The 19459-nt window shown below is 32.8% G+C and overlaps 1 protein-coding gene across 4 annotated transcripts in view; it reads left to right on the top strand.

Annotated features, from left to right (window-relative positions):
• LOC136035247 (peroxisome biogenesis factor 2-like) overlaps positions 1-19459 on the top strand; it is a 140630-nt gene that overhangs the window by 5976 nt on the left and 115195 nt on the right. For 2 of the 4 annotated variants that reach the window (XM_065716907.1, XM_065716908.1), the window contains exons 2-3: positions 5476-5553; positions 7030-7095. In XM_065716907.1, the coding sequence (XP_065572979.1) occupies positions 5476-5553; positions 7030-7095 (144 nt within the window). The remainder of the gene's footprint in view (positions 1-5475; positions 5554-7029; positions 7096-19459) is intronic. The other 2 variants (XM_065716909.1, XM_065716911.1) reach the window with 1 other exon arrangement.

Here is a 19459-nt window from a genome sequence, read left to right as displayed (position 1 = left end):
GGACAGAGTGAGGAATGTCCTAAGTGTGGTGCTTCAGAAACTATAGAACACTTGATGATAATTTGCCGTGAAAGCGAACAAGAAAGACGTGAAATAACCAAATTTTTCAGACAGAAGAAAGTGCAGTCGCGCCTATATATGTTATTAGGAGGATTTGATAGTGAAGAAGAAAATTGTATGATAGTTAGTCTTGTCAAACAGTTTCTGACAAGAATTGCAAGATTAAAGGACATTTGCATTAAAGTTTCAGGAAATACGATTTCCTCCTACTATTTATTAAGAAGTGAGAATCGACTTGCCATAGAATGTCCTCTAGGCTGAACAGCAAGAGGGGAGTTAACGTCAACGTCAACTATATATATATATATATATATATATATATATATATATATATATATATATATATATATATATATATATATATATATATATATATATATATGTATATATGTATATTTACCCCAATTAATTTGTTAGTTTCCTTCTATCAGAAAGTGGTCTAGCAGACCTGGAAACCCAAAGAAAGATCAGATTTTAAAATATGTACAGAGGATTTGGTCTTTAGAAAATAACCACCTGGTTAAGTAAAAAATCATCAAACCTGGTCGCCAAGCAACTGCCAGCATATCAAAAACAAAAAATTAATCCAATTGTCTTGATGCAGCATTAGAAATTTTTAGAAGTTATGAAATTGATATAGTACTTTCCAAAATGTTAAAAGTGGGTGAAATAGGTGTCCCTCCACCATGGGAGGAAAATAGGATCAGTTCAAGATTAGAATTCAATGTGGATCAAGATACTCGAGCGGACTTGGCATTCTGTATGATGATGGACAAAGAGTACAAGGGATACCTTCCATTAATCACTGACAGATCGAAAGTAGATGAAATAAAGCATGTAGGAGCAATTTTCTGGTGCCCTTTCAAAAAAGTGTCCAAAAGATTTAAATTACCTCCAGAGAGCAGTGTCTTCTTGGAACAAGTTTACGCCATTAAGAATGTGCTGGGGTTCATTGAGGTATCTGTTGAAGAGGACAAGATCATCATTTGCTCTGATTCAAAAAGTGCTATTCAAGCAGTTGTAAATGCTAATACTATGGCAAAACCAAATAGAGAAGTCCTTAAATGTTACATTAAACTACAAGACATTAAACAAGAAGAAAGTAGTTATTCAGTGGATCTCCACCCACATTACGATCTCTGGAAATGAAATAGCAGATTTGAAGGCCAAATCCGCAGTTGAGTCAGGGACATTTGTAACCGACATAGACACTCTTTACGTAGTTATGATATTTGATAAAGCGATTAAAGAGATTGATCATCAGGGTTTTAAAGGTGTATAAAGAACTCACTAGATATGAAGCAAAGAAACTGTTTCGACTCCCATAACACCATGCTGGAGTTGGTTGTTACAAAGCAAAATTTTTGTCACAGAGTGAGGAATGTTCTAAGTGTGGTGCTTCAGAAACTATAGAACAATTAATGATAATGTGTCGTGAAAGCAAACAAGAGAGACGTGAAATAACCAAATTTTTCAGACAGAAGAAAGTGCAGCCTATATATATTATTAGAAGGATTTGATAGTGAAGAAGAAAATTGTATGATAGTTAGTCTTGTCATACAGTTTCTGACAAGAATTGCAAGATTAAAGGACATTTGAATTACAGTTTCAGGAAAGAAGATTTCTTCCTACTATTTATTAAGAAGTGAGAATCGACTTGCCATAGAACGTCCTCTAGGCTGAACAGCAAGAAGGGAGTTAAAGTTAACGTCAGCGTATATATATATATATATATATATATATATATATATATATATATATATATATATATATATATATATATATATATATATATATGTATATATATATATATATATATATATATATATATATATATATATATATATATATATATATATATATATATATATATATATATATATATATATATATATATATATATATATATATATATATATATATATATATATATATATATATATATATATATATATATATATATATATATATATATATATACATATATATATAATATATATATAATTGTGCTAAATATTGAGTTGACATAGAATTTCTAAGAAATAAATGAGAAAAACTTCAGCATATGGCTAAAAAACCTCATTGAGTTCTTATAGTATCTTATTGTGTAGAGACTCAGAAAGTTGAGAAGAGTGAGTTTGGTAACTATGGAGGCATCAGCCTGGTCTCTGTAGGTAGCAAATTAATTGATGCTCAGACAAAGTTTTAAAAGAAGAACAATGTAATTTGAGTCAACCAAATTTTCCACTCTTAGTTTAATAATTGAGAAGTGCTGGAGTTATCAAACACCTTTAATCTTCAGTTTTGAAGATAATTAGAAATTGTTCGATTCTGCTGATAAAAGAGATATAGCGAAGTTCTTATCCTCATATTGTATACCAAACAAATACAATCTAGTGATTAGTGACAGGTTCAAGAATAACACTACTGTGGTTTAGGTGGGAAATGAGGTTAGCAGCTGGTTAAATATAAAATAAGGGATCTAGCAGGGTTGTGTTCTATCCCTCTTTATATCGATCATTTTGATAGGATTTGTCTTATGGAGCACAAGAAAGGCAATTTGAGATCACGGAATTAAATAGAGAAGAAAAACTTCCCCATTGAAGATTATGCTGATGATTTAAGCATCCTAGATATAAGTAAGAGCAAAATGAATGGACTTATAGAGGTTTTGCGAGTTCAGGGTGCTAGAATAGTTTTAAAAGTTAATGCTAAGAAGACTAAGTCTCTAAGGCTAGGTATAAGTAAAAACGAAAAGGTGACCTTGCATAATGAAAAGATTGATCAAGGGGACAGCATGCCTTGCCTAGGTTGTATTATTAGCGAAGATGATGGGAGCAGTGAGTGTTAAAATTGGAATAGCCAAGTATCGAGATTTTTTTTCACAGTTGAAAAAAGTTTGGAAGTATAGGAAGATAAGTCCGCAAACCAAGATTAGAATATTGGAAGCGACAGTGATGACAGTGGTCAAATATAGTTCCGAAGCATGGGTGTTCCAAATAGTGGATGAAGATTTGCTAGATATTTTCCTGAGAACTTTCCCATGGATTGTTTTGGGTACCCGGCTGACTGACCGTATTTCAAAAAGTAGGCTGTATAAAAAGATTGGCTCAATCTTGTTTTCTTCGGCTATAATGAGAGAAAGGTTGATATGGCTAGGGCACGTTCTGTGGACGAAGGATGACAGATTGCCGAAGACTGTTCTTTTCGGCCAACCGTCTAGGGGTAGGTGGAAAGCAGATCGTCGGCATTTGGGGTGGGAGGAAATGGTAAAGAAATATTTAAAGGAAATGGGAACTTCTTGGGAGGGTGTACAGAAAGAGGATTTGAATAGATTAGCATTGAGGAGGGGCATGCGTAGCTGTCTTGGCCTCAGGTAACTTAGTGCTATGGTGAGTTTTATATATATATATATATATATATATATATATATATATATATATATATATATATGTAATATTTGTTTTATATATAGTATTTATGTTTCAAATGACATGAATTCCTTAGAAATAATTAAGATAAACTGTAAATTAGCGTCAAAAGTAGCTTATTGCTTATAGGTTTTCGCTAAATTAAGACTCAAAAAGCTATTGGCGAGGCTTTATTAAAGTCTTCATTTAAAACAATTAGCGCAATTTGCAGTAAAATCAAATAAACATTAAATTGAGGCATTCATTTATAGTAATTTAAATTTCAATTTAAGGAAGTTGCTTTTCAGTCAAATAGAACATTACTGAAGGCGGACAGATGATTCTTGCCTAGATCAATGTCAGAAAGTCAATTATTCTAATACCCCAAGTGTAATAGTTAAAAATTCCACTATAAAACTGATGTATTGACTGTAGTTATTTAGAATAATAAATGACAAGTTCAAGCTCTCCACGTTGGCCTAGAGGGAAACCTACTGTGCCTTCGTTTCGGTACTAAGACCCATCTGTTCCCTGATTACGTTCCATCATCCTCGAACCCTATTTTCCCGCCCGCAACAGACCGTCCCGTGTAAAATCCCAAAAAGTCCCCAAACTGATATCCATCCCCAATAAACATGAAAGATATCGGAAGAGTTTTGTTCCGAGTATTTTTGAGTTGTATAACCAGAATAACTAGTAATTAATTTTATTGTTATCTGTTTATTTTTTCTTTTTTAACTAAGTTTTGAGTCCTTTCTTACGTATTTTTGCAATAGATTATGTTTGCCGCAAAGGTTATATATATATATATATATATATATATATATATATATATATATATATATATATATATATATATATATATATATATATATATATATATATATATATATATATATATATATATATATATGTATAAATGCCATCATGAGAGAGCTATTGAGAAAATCTGCTGGTGAAAGTTTTGGTAGGTTTGAGAAGCGGCAGACAGTGTTAGTTTGATCTATTAAGTTTAAATGAAAAAAAGTTTGAGTTAATGCAAAGGGTGAAACCCTAGAGTTTACTTCTGTACAACAACATCTACAGGCATATGAATACATATTTATCATTTCTACGTTAAGTCTCATGTTATATTTATCACTTTTTTAATGCAGCGCTTAATACAACTCACCACTTTCTTGGAATTTTTTGTTTTTGATTGTTAAAGTGATGTTGCATTTTTTTTCTCTCTATAAATTTTGTTTTCCAAGTTGTTTATTTAAGTATTGGTTTATATTTAATTACAATATTTTAAAAATAACGGGATTTTTCCATCACCCTGTAAAATTTTCTTAGCGGGAAATTTGTTAGTCAGCGATTGTGTGTCAATTCTTCCAATATTAGGTTACCTAATTATGCAAAAATTTAAGATTGTTCCTGTTGCCTGTTTGGAGCGAATTATTTATTTATATATGCAAATTCTTTGCTTTTGTTATGTTGCCAACTTGGATATTATATCCAACTTAATTTTATATTAAAGCTTTGCAGCTAAAAAGTTCGACCGTACTGCTTTTACTATTACTATATATTTTACTATTACTTTACTAATAGGCCAAAAGTCGAATAACCCAAGCTACTGTTTGGGCATTTCGCTGACACTGTATCTTCTTCTTCTTTTTGTTTTGATTCTTCTTCTTTTTATTATGATTATTTTTTTCTTCTTGTTTGAATCACTACGGAGATACTTTCGCATAATATCATCAAAGGAATCGAATTCCGACAGGTTGCTGCAGCTGAGACTAGATCCTGGGTTCTGTATTACCAACCAGGGATCAATCCCATCCCTCTATTGCACGAGAGGAAAATGATTTTTTTCTAATTTCTGGTAAATCTTTACTAAGTTTCAGCTACCACTGTAACCACAATCCATAGAATTTTGACAATTTTTTTGACCCCTCTAAAAATATAGCTTTTATGGCCTCTATCTGTTTGTATTTCTTAGTTCATTTATTTGTATCTTTTTTAGCTTGATGCTATCGATCTTGATACGGAATATGAAAATACGATTGAGGGAAATTTAAGGAAGTGTCTTGCTCATTTTTCTGTAAGTCCTGTTTATTATGAGTTGGGTATGTTTTTTATGGGGTAATCTAAGCGTAAGCGTAAATGCAGATAAATGGGAAGCAAGAATTAAGATATAGGAAGAGCGTCGAATTAGCATGAGGCAGAGATGAATAAAGAGAAAAAGTGATATGCACAAAAAGAGAAAGAGAAAATATAATCGAAACAAAGAGAGAAGTAAATTAAGACAAAGATAAAGGAGTATACAAAGTGAAACAGAGATAACGGGAGAGAGAAAGCGAGACAAAGATAAAAAAGGAGACAATGTGAGTCAAAGCTATTGAGAGAAAGCTAATGAGAGAGTGAAAAAGACACCAAGGCTACTTGTACTGTGCTATCTGGTATGGTTTAAAAACTATAAAACAAGAGCTAGAAGAAATTTTCGGCATTTTCGGCTAGAAGAAAATGTGATTTTTGTTGTTGTTGAGAGTGGGGGACAGTGAACCACCACTAAGGCTTTCAACAGCTGTGATTTAAGTGGTGTTTTTCTTTTGTATCGATTTCACCTCACATTTGAAGGGTTTGAGGCTTATTTTAATTTTTTTTTTGGAATGAGATGTTACCGTTTAGTTGAATTTCAAAAAATTTAAACTATTCCGAAATAGAATTATGAACTATTTCCAAATAAATATCAATTGGAAAATATTTTTCACTCGACAGTTCCTTAAGAAACCGTTTTTGGTCTTCGAATACTATAGGCTTTTGTTCCTATAGTACCAGCAGCCTATAAATAGTTCAATTTTGTAAGAAATGTTTCAATCCAAGAGCTTAAAATTTTTTTTATCAAGGTGACATTTAAAAATATTTCACCTTTGAAGGGTTTTAGACTGTTTTTTGAAATTTGGATTTTTTTAGAATTATAAGTTACTCTGTAATTGAATCTGAAAAACAACATTTCCAACCTATTAAAAGATGTAGTTATAACCTATTTCCAAACAAGTATCAATCAACAAATATATGTCCCTCGACTGTTGCCATTTCTGTTGCCAAAAACCATTTCTGGACCATTCTGTATTGACCATTCTGTAAACCATTTCTGTATAGGTAATTGCACGTCATCTGTGAGAAATTCTTCCTCCTTCGAACACTTATATGGTATTGTCCTAGCTCATATTGCTCGAAAAATCATCTGAATCTCATAATTTTTTTTTCCGTCTTATTTGAATCGTTTTTATTTATGCATCTCTCAGGTTAATGATAGAATTGATCTCAAAGAAACACTGGAAAAAATAAAGATATCAATTACCTTTTCTTAATGACTTTGCCCTCGTCGTTATATGAAAAATTCTTTGGCCTCCTCCCCGAAGCCAATCTTTGGAAGCATGTCTTTGGTGTCTCTCATTTTAAAGCATATTCTTATTTACTTTTTCGTATTTTTTATTTCTATAGAAGTATTTGTCACGGTATACTCTTTTTTAGTTTGAATATTTTCTTTTAAACTCTACTGTTTTATTTTCAGCCTGATCACCAGCTTCATAACTACTTGCCAGAAATTCAATGCCTGATTCGATTCTATGTCTGGAAAGTAAGTAGTTTATCCTACTTTTTTTAACCTTTTAGAATTTCCTTTATTTTCTTTTAGTTAGTTTCTTATTTCTTTTCTTTAAATTTTCTTAGAATTAATTTTTTAAATTAATTTATTTTGTTTTGGTTTGATTTTTTTTGTCGGTTAAATCGTGTCTTTGACTGGTTTCATAAATAAAGATAAGTCGCTTTAACTCCAGAAACAATTTTTTTTTGACAAAAATCGAATAACTGTGTTCATGAAGTTGTTTGTCGTCTGACGTCATGTTTGTCGACTGACGAAATTACAGACCGGGACACCGGGACACAAATGACGACCGGGACATAGGGAATATAAATGACGACCGGGACACATCATATACCAATTCAAAAACGAATGTATTCAAGCCGAAGTAGCTGAGCTGGTAAAGCGTTATGCTCCAGGTCCGAGAGGTTCCAGGTTCGAACCTTGGCTTTAGCATTAATACAAAAGAAGAAAAAAACTAAAAAAGGTAAAATACAAAAGAAGAAAAAAAACTAAAAAAGGTAAAAACTACAAAAAAAACTAAAAAGAAAATACTAAAAAAGCTAAGAAACTAAAAAAAAGGTAAAAAAACTAAATACTAAAGTTAAAAAACTTAAAAAAAGGTAAAAAACTAAATACTAAAAAAGAAAAAAAACTAAAAGAAAACTAAAAAAGGTAAAAACTACAAAAAAATTAAAGAAAAAAAACAAAAACTAATAAAAAGAAACTAAAAAAACTAAAAACTGAAAAAGAAAAATAACTAAAAAAAGGAAAAAAAACTGAAAAATTAAGGAGAAAAAGAAAACTAAAAACCGGGACACAGGGAATATAAATGACGACTGGGACACTCAAAGAGAAATTACAGACTGGGACACTCAAAGATAAATTACAGACCGGGACACCGGGACACAAATGACGACCGGGACACAGGGAATATAAATGACGACTGGGACGCTCAAAGAGAAATTACAGACTGGGACACTGGGACACAAATGACAACCGGGATACTGGGAATATAAATGACGACCCGGTCACAGGGACACAACTACAAGGTGGATGCCGGGGGCACAGGGGGATATATAAATGACGACGGGTAATGTTCGATTAGCAATCACCATCAACAGGTAATGTTCGATTAGCAATCACCATCAACAAAGCTCAAGGGCAATCATTAGACTAATCAGGTATAGGTCTGAATACGGATTGTTTTTCCCATGGACAATTTTATGTTGCATGTTCAAGAGTCGGTAAACCTTAAAATCTATTTATATGCACAGACAATGGGGCATCGAAGAATGTTGTATATTCGCAAGTTTTACGTAGTTAAAAACATATATATATATATATATATATATATATATATATATATATATATATATATATATATATATATATATATATATATATATATATATATATATATAAATAAGTTGTTTGTCTGTCTGTCGACTGACGTCATGTTTGTGTGTCGACTGACGTCATGTTTGTCGACTGACGTCATTATAAGGATTGAGCTGTATGTCGTCATGAAGTTGTTTGTCGTCTGACGTCATGTTTGTCGACTAACGAAACTACAGACCGGGACACCGGGACACAAATGACGTGTTATGTCTGTTATAACGTAATAGAGGCAACAATCTTGACAGGGCCTTTTGAGGGTGAGGCTTTTCTTATTCCACGCATTCTCATGATTCCAATGGATCTGCCTTTTCAACCTAAAAAATTGCAAATCCCAATTTGATTAGCATATTTAGTTTTCAGTCCAGAACCACTAAAGCTATTATGTAAATATCAAAAATATTTATGTTGTCTGAGCAATAATTTTTAGTTTTTATTTCAAAATAGAAAATTACCTGACAATTTTAGAATTATATCTATCTATATATATAAAAATAAGTTGTCTGTCTGTGGATCAGGTGACGTCATGTTTCTGTGTCGACTAGCGTCATGAAGTTAGTTGTCGTCATTTTTGCTATGACGGTGACGTCATTAAAGATATTTAAGACATATATGTTCACGTAGAAATCTATTAATGTTTAAGTTTAAAATGACTGATGAACTTACAATGGCAAAAGCCGATGAAGATGCTCAAAGAGTCTATGCCAAAAAACTTGCTGCTGATAGAGAAAGTCAGAAAAGAAAGCGTGCCGAGGAATCAAAAGAACAGCAAGGAAACAGGCTTTAGGCTAAAGAACGCAAAACCGCGCAGTTAGATGAAGATCCACCTGGACAGCGAGAGTCAAAACATATCAAAACTGAAAATGATAAAGATGATGATTGGGTTTGGGATCTTGACTTGGATAAGGTCATCAATGCCTACCAGATTTTAGTTAAAAAAACAAAGGTTTGGCGATATGTATTTCATAGTGAAGCTGAAAAATAAAGAAGAAAAAGAAAACTGAAAAAAGAAAAATGTAAAAAACCAAATAGAAATCACAGACTGGGACACCGGGACACAAATGACGACGGGGACACAGGGAATATAAATGACGACCCGGACACAGGGACACAACTACAACGGGGATGCCGGGTGGCACAGAGGGATATATAAATGACGACGGCAACAAAGGAAATGGTCGATTAGCAATCATCATCAACAAAGCTCAGGGGCAATCAATAGAATCATGAGGTATAGATCTGAATACGGATTGTTTTCCCATGGACCATTATGCGTTGCATGTTCAAGAGTCGGTAAACCTGACAATCTCTTTATATGCACAGACGATGGGACAGCAAAGAATGTTGTATATTCGCAAGTTTTACGTAGTTAAAAACATATATATATATATATATATACATATATATATATATATATATATATATATATATATATATATATATATATATATATATATATATATATATATATATATATATATATATATATATATATATATACTAGCTGTTGGGGTGGCGCTTCGCGCCACCCCAACACCTAGTTGGTGGGGGCGCTTCGCGCCCCCCCCCAAGCCCCCCCGCGCGCGTAAGTCGTTACGCGCCATAATAGTTACGCGCCATTGTAGTTGTGTCCCTATGTCCCACCTGTGAATATAGATAGATATATATATATATATATATATATATATATATATATATATATATATATATATATATATATATATATATATATATATATATATATATATATATATATATATATATATATATATATGGTTTTAACTACGTAAAACTTGCGAATATACAACATTCTTTGCTGTCCCATTGTCTTTGCATATAAATAGATTGTCAGGTTTACCGACTCTTGAACATGCAACATATAATGGTCCATGGGAAAACAATCTGTATTCAGATCTATACCTCATGATTCTAATGATTGCCCTTGAGCTTTGTTGATGGTGATTGCTAATCGACCATTCCCTGTCCCGGTGTCCCGGTCGTCATTTATATCCCCCTGTTTCCCCCGGTGTCCCCGTTGTAGTTGTGTCCCTGTGTCCCGGTCGTCATTTATATTCCCTCTGTCCCGGTCGTCATTTGTATCCCGGTGTCCCGGTCTGTATATACATTCGTTTTTTAGTTTTGTTTTTCTCCTTTATTTTTTTCCTTTTTTTTTTCTTTTTTAGTTTATTTAGATTTTTAGATTTTTTAGTTTTTTTATTAGTTTTTAGTTTTTTTTTTCTTTTTAGTTTTTTTGTAGTTTTTACCTTCTTTTTAGTTTTGTTAGTTTTTTTTTTTACTTATGTCCTGGTCGTCATTTATACTCCCTGTGTCCCGGTGCTTTGTTGATTGCTAATCGAACATTCCTTTTGTCCTGGTCGCTTTCTCTTTGAGTGTCGTCATTTATTTTTTTCTTTTTTAGTTCTTTTAGTTTTTACCTTTTTTAGTTTTTTTTAGTTTTTTAGATGAAAATTTTTTTTAGTTTTTTCCTTTTTTTCTTTTTAGTTTTTTATTGGTTTTTACCTTTATTTTAGCTTATTTTTCAGTGTTTTCCTTTTTTTTAGTTTTTTTTTATTTTTTAGTTTTTTTAGTTTTTTACCTTTTTTTAGTTTTTTTAGTTTTTTTAGTTTTTTAGCTTTTTTACTTTTTTTATTAGTTTTTAGTTTTTTTTGTAGTTTTTGCCTTGTTTTAGTTTTTTCAGTTTTTTTTTTTAGTTTTTTATTGGTTTTTACCTTTATTTTAGCTTATTTTTCAGTTTTTTCCTTTTTTTTAGTTTTTTTTAGTTTTTAGCTTTTTTAGTTTTTTACCTTTTTTTAGTTTTTTTAGTTTTTTTAGTTTTATAGCTTTTTTATTTTTTTTATTAGTTTTTAGTTTTTTTTGTAGTTTTTGCCTTTTTTTAGTTTTTTTAGTTTTTTAGCTTTTTTATTAGTTTTTAGTTTTTTTTGTAGTTTTTGCCTTTTTTTAGTTTTTTTCTTTTTAGTTTTTTTGTAGTTTTTACCTTCTTTTTAGTTTTGTTAGTTTTTTTTTTTACTTATGTCCTGGTCGTCATTTATACTCCCTGTGTCCCGGTGCTTTGTTGATTGCTAATCGAACATTCCTTTTGTCCTGGTCGCTTTCTCTTTGAGTGTCGTCATTTATTTTTTTCTTTTTTAGTTCTTTTAGTTTTTACCTTTTTTAGTTTTTTTTAGTTTTTTAGATGAAAATTTTTTTTAGTTTTTTCCTTTTTTTCTTTTTAGTTTTTTATTGGTTTTTACCTTTATTTTAGCTTATTTTTCAGTTTTTTCCTTTTTTTTATTTTTTTTTTATTTTTTATTTTTTTTAGTTTTTTACCTTTTTTTAGTTTTTTTAGTTTTTTTAGTTTTTTAGCTTTTTTACTTTTTTTATTAGTTTTTAGTTTTTTTTTGTAGTTTTTGCCTTTTTTTAGTTTTTTCAGTTTTTTTTTTTGTTTTTTATTGGTTTTTACCTTTATTTTAGCTTATTTTTCAGTTTTTTCCTTTTTTTTAGTTTTTTTTAGTTTTTAGTTTTTTTTAGTTTTTTACCTTTTTTTAGTTTTTTTAGTTTTTTTAGTTTTTTAGCTTTTTTATTTTTTTTATTAGTTTTTAGTTTTTTTTTGTAGTTTTTGCCTTTTTTTAGTTTTTTTAGTTTTTTAGCTTTTTTATTAGTTTTTAGTTTTTTTTTGTAGTTTTTGCCTTTTTTTAGTTTTTTTAGTTTTTTAGCTTTTTTATTTTTTTTATTAGTTTTTAGTTTTTTTTGTAGTTTTTGCCTTTTTTTAGTTTTTTCAGTTTTCAGTTTTGTCACCTGATCCAGTTTTTTCAGGTGACGTCACCTGATCCATCCACAGATCCACAGACAACTTATTTTTATATATATAGATATATATATATATATATATATATATATATATATATATATATATATATATATATATATATATATATATATATATATATATATATATATATATATATATATATATATATATATATATATATATATATATATATATATATATATATATATATATATATATATATATATATATATATATATATATATATATATATATATATATATATATATATATATATATATATATATATATATATATATATATATATATCTATATTCACAGGTGGGACATAGGGACACAACTACAATGGCGCGTAACGACGTACGCGTGCGGGGGGGCTTGGGGGGGGGCGCGAAGCGCCCCCACCAACTAGGTGTTGTGGTGGCGCGAAGCGCCACCCCAACAGCTAGTATATATATATATATATATATATATATATATATATATATATATATATATATATATATATATATATATATATATATATATATCCGATGAAGATGCTCAAAGAGTCTATGCCAAAAAACTTGCTGCTGATAGAGAAAGTCAGAAAAGAAAGCGTGCCGAGGAATCAAAAGAACAGCAAGGAAACAGGCTTGAGGCTAAAGAACGCAAAACCGCGCAGTTAGATGAAGATCCACCTGGACAGCGAGAGTCAAAACATATCAAAACTAAAAATGATAGCGATGATGATTGGGTTTGGGATCTTGACTTGGATAAGGTCATCAATGCCTACCAGATTTTAGTTAAAAAAACAAAGGTTCGGCGATATGTATTTCATAGTGAAGCTGAAAAATAAAGAAGAAAAAGAAAACAAAAAAGAAAATATGTAAAAAACTAAAAAATACTAAAAAGAAAAAACACTCAAAGAGAAATTACAGACCGGAACACAAATGACGACCGGGACAGAGGGAATATAAATAACGACCGGGACACTCAAGGAGAAATTACAGACTGGGATACCGGGACACAAATGACGACCGGGACACAGGCAATATAAATAACGACCAGGACACAGGTATTTAAGAATATCGTTCAAAGACAAATTTTTAATTGTAAGAAGACCGTTGAAAGAGAAATTTCTAATTGTAAAATGACTGAAGAACCTACAATGGCAACACCCGAGGAAGCTGCTCAAAACGAATGTATTCACGCCGAAGTAGCTGAGTTGGTAAAGCGTTATGTTTCAGGTTCTAGGTCCGAGAGGCTCCAGGTTTGAACCTTGGCTTTAGCATTAATACAAAAGAAGAAAAAAACTAAAAAAGGTAAAAACTACAAAAAAACTAAAAAGAAAATATATATATATATATTTATATACATCATCTTTTCCACAAAAATAATAATTTAGTGCTTCTGCTTAAAAACAGCAATCGAATTGATGCCTCCTGATACGCAACTATCAACAAAGTGGCAATCGTTGTGGTCGGTGATCAGTTCTTACCTCGAGATAATATTCTTTATAGGCGAAACAATCAGTTGACAAGAATTGCTTAAACTCATCGATGCTACGATGCCCTACAATATCCTGACGAATATAAATGACGCCCGGGACACTCAAATAGGAATCACAGACTGGGACACCGGGACACAAATGACGACGGGGACACAGGGACACAACTACAACGGGGACGCCGGGGGGCACAGGGGGATATATAAATGACGACGGCAACAAAGGAAATGGTCGATTAGCAATCACCATCAACAAAGCTCAAGGGCAATCAATAGAATCATGAGGTATAGATCTGAATATGGATTGTTTTCCCATGGACCATTATGCGTTGCATGTTCAAGAGTCGGTAAACCTGACAATCTATTTATATGCACAGACGATGGGACAGCAAAGAATGTTGTATATTCGCAAGTCTTACGTAGTTAAAAACATATATATATATATATATATATATATATATATATATATATATATATATATATATATATATATATATATATATATATATATATATATATATATATATATATATATATATACATATATATATATATATATATATATATATATATATATATATATATATATATATATATATATATATATATATATATATATATATATATATATATATATATATATATATATATATATATATATATATATATATATTTTAACTACGTAAAACTTGCGAATGTCCCAGTCGTCATTTGTGTCCCGGTGTCCCAGTCTGTAATTTCTCTTTGAGTGTCGCAGTCGTCATTTATATTCCCTGTGTCCCGGTGTCCCGGTCGTCATTTTTGTCCCGGTCGTCATTTGTGTTCCGGTGTCCCGGTCTGTAATTTCTCTTTGAGTGTCCTGGTCGTCATTTATATTCCCTGTGTCCCGGTCGTCATTTGTGTCCCGGGGCTTTGTTGATGGTGATTGCTAATCGAACATTCCTCGTGTCCCGGTCGCTTTCTCTTTGAGTGTCCCGGTCGTCATTTATATTCCCTATGTCCCGGTGTCCCGGTCGTCATTTGTGTCCCGATATCCCGGTGTGTAATTTCGTCAATCAACAAACTTGACGTCATTCGACACATAAACATGACGTCACTCGACACACAGACACACAGACAACTTATTTTTATATATATATATAATAGCTGTTGGGGTGGCGCTTCGCGCCACCCCAATACCTAGTTGGTGAGGTGCTTCGCGCCCCCCAAGCCCCCCCCCCGCGCGCGTAAGTCGTTACACGCCATATTAGTTACGCGCCATTGTAGCTGTGTTCCTGTGTCCCACCTGTGAATAGAGCTAGATATAATATATATTTTTAACTACGTAAAACATGCGAATATACAACATTCTTCGCTGTCCCATTGTCTGTGCATATAAATAGCATTTATATTCCATGTGTCCCGGTCGTCATTTGTGTCCTGGTGTCCCAGTTTGTAATTTTTCTTTGAGTGTCCCGGTCGTCATTTATATTCCCGGTCGTGATTTGTGTCCGGGTGTCCCAGTATGTAATTTTTCTTTGAGGTTCCCGGCCGTCATTTATATTCCCTCTGTGTCGGTAGATATAAATGACGACACAGAGGTCATTATATCTACCGACCTCTGTGTCGTAGATATAATCTACGACACAGAGTCGTAGATTACGACTCTGTGTCGTAATCTACATGTTATTGTGTTTTGTTACAATAACAAAAACACAATAACAGGTAACAAAATGACAAAAAACAAACTAGATCTACATTGCATGGGCAAAGTGAGGTGTTGCGGCAACCTTTGTTCGGCTTCGCCGAGTAAAGTGTCGCAAGAGCAACACATTGGTTTTGTTTCCTCACTTCGATTAAACACCGAAGTTGTTCGATCTGTAAGGATCTTAAAATAAATACTAGGTACACCAACTCGCAAAAGTTGAAAAACCCCTCATTGTAACTAGCAAAAGTTGCAAACCCCTTATCGCTGAAGATAACACTAGTGTAGCCTAACAGCTGATTATTACTTACAAGTCCCCTATATGTCTTACCACTGGAACCAAATTGGCCTTGCCATCAAATACACCAGAAACAAATAATAAGTACACCAACTAGCAAAATTTGTGAACTCGTCATTGCCGAAGATGATTATGAGCTAACAGCCGACTGTTGCTTAAGACCCCCTTATATGTCTCACAATTGGTATCGGCCTATTTTTGGTTTCAGTATGTACCTTACCACTGAAGTTGTCAACCCCTTTAAACTTTCAACCTGGTATATCTCATGAAGGAGTTTTTCTACCAAAAAATGGATGACATATACTTTGATCAGCTCAACAAAAGCTATCGAGTACCGTCAAAAAAATCTATCTGTCTTAGTTCAAAAGTTGACTTTTTGCTGTAGGCCAAGTTTCTAACGTCATCACTTAGAAAGGGGAAAAGGATAAACTCTAATTTCCTTAGCAATGAGAGAACTTTTAAAGTTTGGGAGGTACATCTGATACCATTTTCGTATCAGCCTATTTTTGGTTTTAATGTGCACCTTGCTTCTGAAGTTATCAATCCCTTTGAACTTTCAAACTGATGTATCTCATGAAGGAATTTTTCTACCTAAAAATGTATGATATATACTTTGATCAGCTCATCAAGAGATATCGATGTCTGTAAAAAAAAATCTATCTGTCTTAGTTCAAAAGTTGACTTTTTTCCGTACGCCAAGTTCCTACCGTCATCACTTAGAAAGGAGCAAAGGATAAACTCTAATTTCCTTAGCAATGAGAGAACTTTTAAAGTTTGAGAGGCACATCTGATACCATTTTTATACCGCAATCCCAAGTGCAAAAGCCCGAATGATAAACTCAGCTGAAATCACGAACAGAAATGGGTAGAAACAATAGATTTTTGGCCCCAGACAAGAGCTATACGAAGTTTTCCAAAATGCAAAGTCAGATTCATCAATCTGGCCTAAGATCCACACTTTTCGTAAAAACCGCAGAGGCTAGACCCTTGCCACTTTCTAGAAATAAGCTGAAATCGGGGTGATTTCCATAGGTACAGTGATGACAGTGGTCAAATATGGCACTGAAGCATGGGCGCTCCGACAAGTGGAAGAAAATTTACTAGATGTTTTCCGGAGAACTTGCCTACGGATTGTTCTGGGTACCCGGCTGACTGAACATATTTCAAACAGTAGGCTGTAGAAAATTGTGGTTCAATCCTGCTCTCTAGGTTATAACGAAAAGAAATGTTGAGATGGCTAGGACACGTTCTGCGGATGAAGGATGAAAGATTGTCGAAGATTGTCCTTTTCGGCCAACCGTCTCGGGCTAAACGGAAAGCAGGCCGTCCTCATCTGGGGTGGAATGATGTCATAAAGAAAGATTTAAACGAAATCGGAACTTCCTGAGAGGCTGTAAAGAGGGAGGCTTTGAATAGATTCGGATGGAGGATGAGTATGCTTAGCTGTCTTGGCCGCAGGCGGCTCGGTGCTGCGGTGAGTTGTTAGTAGTAGTAGTAGCAGTTTTTTTAAAATGTATCTGAGAACTGGTATCAATATTGCCAATAGTTGATGGTAGGACTTTTCTTGGGATAAACAAATTTGTACCTCATATTAATATTTGTTTTTAATTTGTATTTACTGTTTACAATTTTGTTTACATTTTGAGGTTATTTTTTTGCCGCCTAAATTTATATTTATTTGTATGAGAAATGGGAGTCGTTTTTTGTCAACCGGAATCGTTTTTAGTATTTTTGTGCATTATGAAAACGTTTTGCAAATCATTTGTATAATCAAAGAGCTCTATGAATCTTTGGTAAACATTGAATTTTTTTGGACAATGTTTTGGTATACCAATCACCATACCCAATCCATTTAAGAGCTTTAAGTTCGTATGAAGCTTAAAACTAATTATATAATGCCTCCCAGTCGAACCTTCACTACCTCTTCCACATCCCCTTGTCAAGACGTTTTTGAAAGAAAGGATGGATGGAATGCTGACTGTTGAGTCCTTCAACTGGTTCCAGTGGTTTGTGACTTCTTGAGATAATACATTAACGGTTTCTCATTCCGAAGCCTATCTTAGACAGCTTCTTAGATTGTCTTGTTTTGGAAGAAAGGGGAAAAAGAGGACACCTCTAGCTACTCATACAAACAGTTATTGTACTTGTTGTTCATGCCAGGGGACTGTAGATTTTCTGTGGTTTTTAGCAATAAAGATTTTAATGATGTACTTTTTGTTCCGATCCAACGACAATTTCTTAGTCTATTTCAGTCTACTTCTGGAGATTCTCATAAATTTGTTTTTAAATAACATTTTTCTATTAAGACTTACCGATATAATAGTTACCATTCCTGAAGGAGTTACCAATAGTTACAAGTGGCATTTTCGTTACTAGCCAATTTTGGTAAAACGCTTTTTTTTTGTTTTGGTTACTATGGGCCGTGGTTCGTTATTTACTAGGTTGCAGCTGCTGCTTTAAGAATAACGGCTGGTGGTGCTATAACTGCCGCTTAAGATCGTAGAATTTTCTTCTTGTATGTGTTAGGTCAGCATCATATGACTACGCATGCATCTGCAGACGAGAATAGGTGGCTTAAGTTGGCTCCTAGAATAAAACCAATTATGCAGCCAATCCTGGGGAATTCGCGCGCTTAGTTGTTTGCTAGTATACATTTTGTGTATACATATTTGTAGTATACATGTATACATAGGACGACCCTCATGTTTTGCCGATATGAAGCAGGGCACACGCCAAAAACTATCTAGAGCTTTGTACGATTCTATGAATATTCTTACCTCTCGACTTCTGATGGTTCATTAGCACAGTCCAAAACTGGAATTGACAAATATCAGCTTCAAAATAACAACCACACGGCACACTAATTGTTGAGCTCTTCCTCGATGACAGAATACCCAGCATCAGGAAAAGGCAAGGTGCAAAAAGTATGATAAGGCACAAAACGAAAGATATTAGGTGGGCAAAGCCAGAGTGAAACAAGGGACGGATTTTTTAAAATATTAAGGCTAGAAACTTGACGTTCTTTCTATTGGCTTAAAATATTACACAGAAGAAGCAATCACCTAAAATTGAAGCTTTTTTCTCTTTATTTGTATATGATATGACACAGAAGAACCAATTATCTTTTTAAAGCTATGCTACTTTACTCCCTGATGTTTCTCTTTCTGATAACCTGGCAGCATCCTTAATCGCTCATATTCTTTCCATACCGAATCCCAGTATTGTAGCCGAAGCAGCAACTGAATAGATCAGACCCGCACAGGCCAGACAATGGAAAGAAGTGTATCCAGTCATACGCTGCTACTATAGAGTATCTATGGATGTATAAGGGAAAAAGGAAGACGTGAATAAACTGGCTTAGAATGTCGCGGATGAAAACCAATCAAATTCCGAATGATATTTGACCTCCCTTTCCGACGCTTACGGAATAACATGATTAATGCACGGAAGTACGTCACAATTGTAAATCAAATGAATTAAAGTATACTTCTTACCACAAAACCATTGGTACGTAATCTCCCCATTTCTCTTACTATTCTTTAATTATTTTTTAAGTTTATTTTTATTTTATCATAAGTTAATAATTTATTACCTAATTTAAATTTATTAACTGCGCCCTCTGCTTTACTTACAGAAAATTAAATTTTAAAATTGATCATTGATTAGCATATAACTGTTAAATTAT

This window comes from Artemia franciscana, chromosome 14 (genome assembly GCF_032884065.1).
Source record: "Artemia franciscana chromosome 14, ASM3288406v1, whole genome shotgun sequence".
NCBI classification, from domain to species: domain Eukaryota; kingdom Metazoa; phylum Arthropoda; class Branchiopoda; order Anostraca; family Artemiidae; genus Artemia; species Artemia franciscana.
This window is presented reverse-complemented; position numbering and strand designations above follow the sequence as displayed.